The sequence below is a fragment of the Lottia gigantea genome (assembly GCF_000327385.1).
Source record: "Lottia gigantea unplaced genomic scaffold LOTGIsca_120, whole genome shotgun sequence".
Taxonomy (NCBI): Eukaryota; Metazoa; Mollusca; class Gastropoda; family Lottiidae; genus Lottia; species Lottia gigantea.
Window position 1 is genome coordinate 639,997 of NW_008707226.1, and position 9,418 is coordinate 649,414.

Here is a 9,418-nt window from a genome sequence, read left to right on the forward strand (position 1 = left end):
AAACACTTTTCTGGGGTTCAAATGTGGGTGGCTCAATACGTACCAGCTTAGGTTGTTTTCACCTTCGTGGTGGCTCAGTATGTACTAACTTAGGTTGTCTTCGCCTAATGGGTGGCTCAGTTTGTACAATGTCTGGTATAGTCCTCACCTTGTGGATGGCTCAATACGTACCAACTTAGGTTGTTTTCACCTTCATGGTGGCTCAGTATGTACTAACTTAGGTTGTCTTCGCCTTATGGGTGGCTCAGTTTGTACAATGTCTGGTATAGTCCTCACCTTGTGGATGGCTCAATACGTACCAACTTAGGTTGTTTTCACCTTCGTGGTGGCTCAGTATGTACTAACTTAGGTTGTCTTCACCTAATGGGTGGCTCAGTTTGTACAATGTCTGGTATAGTCCTCACCTTGTGGGTGGCTCAATACGTACCAACTTAGGTTGTTTTCACCTTCGTGGTGGCTCAGTATGTACTAACTTAGGTTGTCTTCACCTAATGGGTGGCTCAGTTTGTACAATGTCTGGTATAGTCCTCACCTTGTGGGTGGCTCAATACGTACCAACTTAGGTTGTTTTCACCTTCGTGGTGGCTCAGTATGTACTAACTTAGGTTGTCTTCACCTAATGGGTGGCTCAGTTTGTACAATGTCTGGTATAGTCCTCACCTTGTGGGTGGCTCAATACGTACCAACTTAGGTTGTTTTCACCTTCGTGGTGGCTCAGTATGTACTAACTTAGGTTGTCTTCACCTAATGGGTGGCTCAGTTTGTACAATGTCTGGTATAGTCCTCACCTTGTGGGTGGCTTAATATGTACCAACTTAGGTTGTCTTCACCTAATGGGTGGCTCAGTTTGTACAATGTCTGGTATAGTCCTCACCTTGTGGGGGGCTCAATATGTACTAACTTAGACTGTCTTCACCTTGTGGGTGGCCCAACATGTACCAACTAAGGTTATCATGCCCTTAAATGTAAACCATGTTCCTAAAGATTTATTGAGATACTTTTTTCACAAATACTATTTTTTATAATTGATTAACAAATGGATGCTTTAACATATTTAAAGACTTACCTTGTATTATATTGAAATGGCACTAATTTAGCTTGCTCTGGTCAATGTGGTCAAGAATTAATTGTACAGACGGGATGAAGGTCAATAGTAACCTTCTCAGGTCAATCTCAATGTTGTGCCAACTAAGTAATCAGTTTGTTTGTTTGTTTATTTGATCACCAGTAAAAGTAAACTTAGAGTGGTTTAGGTATTGACTCAAACTGGTTAGTAACAGTGTCTCAGCGGTCATTTGGAAACATTTCTTAGCACCCTTCTGTGTAAATACCATACTGTTTGTACTGCTACCTTTCCCATTTACTTAAACCTGACTCCTTTATTAGAAGAAAACAATAAGATATTGATGATGATGACAATGACAATGATGATGATGATGATGATGATGGTGATGCCCCATTGGTGATTTGGAAACATTTCGTAGTACAGTTCTTTGTAAATACAATAATGTTTGTACTGCTACCTTTCCCATTTACTTAAACGAGACTCCTTTATGAGATATTGATGATGATGATGATGATAAGGATGATGATGGTGTCCCATTGGTGATTTGGAAACATTTCCTAGCACTGTTCAGTGTAAATACCATACTGTTTGTACTGCTACCATTACCATTTACTTAAACCTGACTCCTTTATGAGAAATTGATGATGATGACGATGATGATGATGCTGATGATGATGATGGTGTCCCAATGGCCATTTGGAAAATTTTTTAGCACTCTTCAGTGTAATTACAATTATTATACTGCTACAATAACCATTCACATAAGAAAACATGAAGTAAGATATTGATGATGATAATGATGATGATGATGATCATGTTGGAACACCTAACACCACTCTAACATCTGTTTGATTTGACCCTCAGAGGCTATCTTTTAGTCTATGATTTATTCATATGAAATATTCATATGAAAAACCTCTTTGGAGGAGTCCACTACTATACAACTTTTACTCCCGAATTCGACATTCTTTGGACGAGATTTTTGATTGACGGAATTGCCTTGCTTGTATAGATTTTTATCGTATGAAATACAATCTGTTACTTTTTAGAATTATAAATGAATACTTTATTTGAAAATCAGGTATAAATGGTTATAGTCCTTTCTTGAATATCTTTCTATCATTTGTATAAGAAAAAATTTAGTACCATAAAATATATACAATATACTTGTCCCTTGTAAGATATAAGGACTGGAATTTTAACTTCATGAAGTCAAATTACCAATTGGTTGAAATTTTGATCAACCCATATTCAGTATAAGTGTATCAATTATTTTTGCTATTTCTTCTATAAAGATATGTCAAGTTGATATTTCAATTCGTATCAAAATGATTTAAAATGATGTTAGTACTGGTTGCTTAAAGCAATAGTAATGAACATACAATTTAAGAATTTTAAACTTGGCGAATAAGAGCATGTATATTCATCAGTAGATATACCTGGTGTCATAAATAACATAACAGGATCCTTATATAATCGATAATCCATAAATATGCAATTAACTATTGAAAAACACTTTTAAGATTAGGCATTTTTCAATAATTACATAGTTTTATGAATTTTCCAATTTTCCAGATTTTACTTGGATTCTGTTGTAACTTTATGAAACCAGGTAAGTTCACTGATAAATATATACTCATATTGACCATTCTTGAGAATTTAAATTTTATGTTCATTCTAAGACATTGTATCACTTTAATAAACTGCACAAATAAAACTTCAATAAAATTAAATGAATGGAATTGACATCAACATTGTTTTTCCATCAAACAAACACTTTTTTAAATTTACGTTTGCGTTTTCATCTTGAACCCAATTGTTTACATTGTCAGCAGTGTATTGGCTTTGAACTAATATTTGCGTCAACAGACCTATCCAAAGGTGTGTGAAGCTAAAGGGAGATAAATCTATTTGGTTTGAATATACTAAGCTACAGACAACATTGGTGAATTGATTGAACCTATATAACATTGGGCCTCATATATATTTTATCCTTTTTAACTAGACACTTTTTGAAAATTTAATTTATTTCCTCATGAGAACAATGGGCCACCAAAGAGCTGTCATTGTTAGAAAAATGACTTAGCAATGCTGAATATTCAATAGGGTCGCGACCTTAGTAATTTGCATAAAAGATAATTCATTTGAGATACAACTGAAGACATATTTCACAAAAGAAGTTGCACTTATCATTTTACTACAAACATTTTCCAATTTACAAATGTCACTTTACAGTTTAAAATATACTTCTGATATTTATCAAATATGACTGTGGTTTATCGTTTAATAAGTTTTGGAAGATGCTAAATGAATTATTAGAATGGACTTTAGTTAAGTTACATGTGAATATTAGCTTTTCAATCATTATGTTGTTTGAATTATACGTAGTAGGTAATAAGATATTTTACATTTGTCTTTGAATCAGTGTATAAGACAAATCGGTAGAGCATTGATAAATGACGCTAATTGACCTCCGTACTGGACAACCTGTGAATGGCAAAAAAAGTTGGTTATACTGTTATGATGACAATTCAAAGTAAGTAGATTATACTCTTGTTACGACAATCCAAAAAAAGGTAAATTTTATACTTCAAATGTCAATCCAAAGTAATTAAATTGTATACTTATGATGACAATCCAAAGTAATTAAATTTTATACTTATAATGTCAATCCAAAGTAATTAAATTGTATACTTATGATGACAATCCAAAGTAATTAAATTGTATACTTATGATGACAATCCAAGTAAGTAAATTTTACACTCTTGTGATGACAATTGAAAAAACAAAGTAAGTAGAGAAAATCTTATGATGACAATCCAAAGTAAATAAATTTGATACTTATAATGACAATCCAAAGTAATTAGATTTGATACTTATGATGACAATCCAAAGTAAGTAAATTATACTCTTGTTATGACAATCCAAAGTAATTAAATTGTATACTTATGATGACAATCCAAAGTAATTAAATTGTATACTTATGATGACAATCCAAAGTAATTAAATTGTATACTTATAATGACAATCCAAAGTAATTAAATTTTATACTTATGATGACAATCCAAGTAAGTAAATTTTACACTCTTGTGATGACAATTGAAAAAACAAAGTAAGTAGAGAAAATCTTATGATGCAATACACAGTAAGTAAATAATACTCTCATGATAGTAATCAAAAGTAAGTAAATTATACTCTTGACAAACAGAGGGGAAATCACACTGTTCTGTTGGCAATCCAAAGTAAGCAATCTATATTCTTATGATGAAAATCCAAAGTAAATAGATTATATTCTTGTGGTGATAGTCCAAAGTAATGGAAATAGACTCTTATGAAAAAAATTAAATTACTGTCTTCTGATGAAAAAGTAAAAATTGAGAAAAATATACTCTCATGATGGCAATCCAAAGTAAGTAAATTGCACTCGTATGATGACAAATCAAAGTAAGTAGATTATACTCATATGATGACAATTCAAAGTAAGTAGATTATACTCGTATGATGACAAATCAAAGTAAGTAGATTATACTCGTATGATGACAAATCAAAGTAAGTAGATTATACTCATATGATGACAAATCAAAGTAAGTAGATTATACTCGTATGATGACAATTCAAAGTAAGTAGATTATACTCGTATGGTGACAATTCAAAGTAAGTAGATTATACTATTATGATGACAATCAAATGCTGATAAAAAGTAAAGACAATCTTATGTTGAAAATTCAAATTAGATGATGACAATCCAAAGTAAGTTTTTACGATTAAAATCCAAACTAAGTCGATAATATACTATGTTAAAAAGTAAGTAAATCATTATCTTTCGATATGAATCCAAAGTAAGATTATGCTCCCAAGAAAACATTCTAAAGTAAATGTATTATGATGACAATCCAAAGTAAGTAGACTTTACTCTTATTATGGCAATCCAAAGTAAGTAGACTATAATCGTATTATGGCAATCCAAAGTAAGTAAACTATACTCTTATTATGGCAATCCAAAGTAAGTAGACTATAATCGTATTATGACAATCCAAAGTAAGTAGACTATACTCTTATTATGGCAATCCAAAGTAAATAGACTATAATCGTATTATGACAATCCAAAGTAAGTAGAGTATACTCTTATTATGGCAATCCAAAGTAAGTAGACTATACTCTTATTATGGCAATCCAAAGTAAGTTGACTATACTCTTATTATGGCAATCCAAAGTAAGTAGACTATACTCTTATTATGGCAATCCAAAGTAAGTAGACTAAAATCGTATTATGACAATCCAAAGTAAGTAGACTATACTCTTATTATGGCAATCCAAAGTAAGTAGACTATAATCGTATTATGACAATCCAAAGTAAGTAGAGTATACTCTTATTATGGCAATCCAAAGTAAGTAGACTATACTCTTATTATGGCAATCCAAAGTAAGTTGACTATACTCTTATTATGGCAATCCAAAGTAAGTAGACTATACTCTTATTATGGCAATCCAAAGTAAGTAGACTAAAATCGTATTATGACAATCCAAAGTAAGTAGACTATACTCTTATTATGACAAAGTAAGTAGACTAAAATCGTATTATGACAATCCAAAGTAAGTAGACTATACTCTTATTATGACAAAGTAAGTAGACTATAATCTTATTATGGCAATCCAAAGTTAGTAGACTATACTCTTATTATGGCAATCCAAAGTAAGTAGACTATAATCGTATTATGACAATCCAAAGTAAGTAGACTATAATCTTATTATGGCAATCCAAAGTAAGTAGACTATACTCTTATTATGGCAATCCAAAGTAAGTAGACTATAATCGTATTATGGCAATCCAAAGTAAGTAGACTATACTCTTATTATGGCAATCCAAAGTTAGTAGACTATAATCGTATTATGACAATCCAAAGTAAGTAGACTATACTCTTATGATGACAATCCAAAGTAAGTACATTATACTTTATTATGACAATCCAAAGAAGGTTGATTATAATCTTATCTTGTGATGATAATCCAACGTAAGTAAATGATACTCTTATAATAGCAATCTAAAGTAAGTAGATTATACATTACGAAAGCAAATTATAATCTTATGAATACAATCCAAAGTAAGAATATTTTACTCTTATGATAGCAATCTTAAGTAACTTATTTGTAATCGTATGATGACAATCCAAAGCAAGTACATTATACTCTTATAATAGCAATCTAAAGTAAGTAAATTATACATTACGAAAGCGAATTATAATCTTATGAATACAATCCAAAGTAAGAATATTTTACTCTAATGATAGCAATCTTAAGTAACTCATTTGTAACCTTATGATGACAATCCAAAGCAAGTATATTTTATTCTTATAATGGTTATCTAAAGTAAGTAGTAAATTATAATCTTATGATGACAACCAAAACTTTGTAGCTTGTGCTCTTTGGATCACATTCTAAGTAAGCAAATCCAAAAGGGTGGCAATCCAAAACATATATTTCATACTTTTGTAGTAATAATCCAAATTAAGTAGATTATACTCTGACAAACTATCTAAAGTAAATTATACATCAGTTAAATATGATGGCAATCCAAAGTTATCAAATTGGAAATCCAAAGTAAGTAAATTATACTTTTATCCACATCTTATCTTGATACATTGTAATCTAAGGATGGATGTCAAAAGCAAATACATTATGATTGTCTGATGAAAAACCAAGGATAGTATATTGTTATCTTAAGGTAACAAACCAAAGTAAATCAATTGTAATATTATAACGGCAAATAGAAGTAAGTAAATTATGCCTGATTGATGGCAATCCAAATAACTTATATTTTATTTTATAAATGATACTCTTATGATGAAAAAACAAAGTAAGTTAATTTTAACTCTAATTTTTGTGATAAATCAAACAAAGTAAGTAATACTTTTAACCAAAGTTAGTAGATGAAAATATTATGATATAGGAAGAAGTGAGTATTCTTCTAATATAAAACCAAAGTAAGTAAACTATTCTTCTTTACAATTTAAAGGAGGTAAATAGTTTAATGATCACAAACCAAAGTAAGTAAAATATTCTTCTATTCACAAACCAAAGTTAGTAAAATTTATTAGGTATATTATTCTTTTGATCACAAATCACAGTAAGTGAATAATTATTATGGTGCAAAATCTAAAGTTAGTAAATTATTCTTCTGATATTGAAGCATAATAAGTAAAATATTCCTCTGATGATAATCCAAAGTAAGTAAATTATTCTTTTGATGAAAAACAATATTATTGAATAATTCTAATGATGACAATCTCACGTTAGTACATTAAAAAGATCTTTGATGAAAAGCCAAAGTAAGTGAATTATCTTATATGATGATAATAAAATATTTTTCAGATGAAAAACCAAAGTAATTATTCTATTGATGTTAAACTAAAGTAAGTAAATTGCACTATTGATGGAAATCCCAAGTAAATAAATTATACTTTTATGATGACAATCAAAAGTAAGTGAATTACTTGATGATAAACTTAGTAATTCATGTAATTAAGTAAATTATTCAATCCATAGTCAGTTAATTTTCTTCCGATGAAAAGAAGTAAGTGAATTATTTGTGTGACAAACCAAAGTAAGTAAAACATTCTTCTGATGACAAACCAGAGTAAATAAAATATTTTTTAAGTTGATAAGCAAAAGTAAGTAAAACCTTTGTAATTGATGTATCCTTTATTATAACAAAGCAAAGTAAGTAAATTGTTGTTTTTTTCGGATAACGAACCATAATATACAAACACATTACTTGATGAATTACTTAGTAATTGATGTAACTTTTATGATGACAAATCAAGGTAAGTAAATATTCTGTTATTGACCAATTAAAGTATTTAAACTATTTTTCAGATAACTCTAGTTAGTTAATTATTCTTTAGATGAAAGTTAAGCAAGTAAATTAAACTCTTCAAATGGCATTTCAAAGTCAGTAAATAATTCGTCCTGTGACAAAGTAAAACAAGTAATTTACTTGATGAAATACTAAATAGGCCCTAATTTATTTTATCTTTTATGATGACAGACCTAGGTATGTAAAATATCCATCTGTTCACAAATCAAAGTATTTAAATAATTCCTCAGATAAGTAACTGTAGTCATTTAACTATTCTATAGATGAAAAACAAAAGTAAGTGAATTATTTTCGTATGGTGACGAACCAAAGTAAGTAAAATATTACTCACCAAGGAAGTAACATACAAACAAAAGTAAGTTCACTTACAGTAACATCCAATGATGACAAATAAGACTGAAATGCTGCTCCAATGAGGTTATGGTTTTTATAAAAAAAAAAGCCTTTTCAGTCAAGTAAGTAAGTGTAAGAAAGACTATTACCATCAATTCTTATTACCAACAGATTATCTGTCAAGTAAGTAAGTGTAAGAAAGACTATTACCATCCATTCTTATTACCAACAGATTATCTGTCAAGTAAGTAAGTGTAAGAAAGACTATTACCATCCATTCTTATTACCAACAGATTATCTGTCAAGTAAGTAAGAGTAAGAAAGACTATTACTATCCATTCTTATCACCAACAGATTATCTGTCAAGTAAGTAAGTGTAAGAAAGACTATTACCATCCATTCTTATCACCAACAGATTATCAGTCAAGTAAGTAAGTGTAAGAAAGACTATTACCATCAATTTTTATCACCAACAGATTATCTGTCAAGTAAGTAAGTGTAAGAAAGACTATTACCATCAATTTTTATCACCAACAGATTATCTGTCAAGTAAGTAAGTGTAAGAAAGACTATTACTATCCATTCTTATCACCAACAGATTATCTGTCAAGTAAGTAAGTGTAAGAAAGACTATTACCATCAATTGTTATCACCAACAGATTATCAGTCAAGTAAGTAAGAGTAAGAAAGACTATTACCATCCATTCTTATCACTAACAGATTATCAGTCAAGTAAGTAAGAGTAAGAAAGACTATTACCATCCATTCTTATCACCAACAGATTATCAGTCAAGTAAGTAAGAGTAAGAAAGACTATTATTATCCATTCTTATCACCAACAGATTATCAGTCAAGTAAGTAAGTGTAAGAAAGACTGTTACCACCAGTTCTTATTACCAACAGATTATCAGTCAAGTAAGTAAGTGTAAGAAAGACTTTTACCACCAGTTCTTATCACCAACAGATTATCAGTCAAGTAGGTAAGTGTAAGAAAGACTATTACCATCAATTCTTATTACCAACAGATTATCAGTCAAGTAAGTAAGTAAGTGTAAGAAAGACTATTACCTTCAATTCTTATTACCAACAGATCATCAGTCAAGTAAGTAAGTGTAAGAAAGACTATTACCTTCAATTCTCATCAC

At 30.0% G+C, this 9,418-nt stretch overlaps 1 protein-coding gene across 1 annotated transcript; it reads right to left on the reverse strand.

Moving 5' to 3' along the window:
• Positions 1-58: 58 nt before the first annotated feature.
• On the reverse strand, positions 59-273 carry LOTGIDRAFT_137982 (hypothetical protein; the record flags this gene model as incomplete). Its single annotated transcript, XM_009048366.1, has 2 exons — positions 59-148; positions 214-273. Coding segments are annotated over 2 exons (150 nt in total), but the record flags the coding sequence as incomplete, so codon positions are not given.
• Between the last annotated feature and the right edge of the window lie 9,145 nt (positions 274-9,418).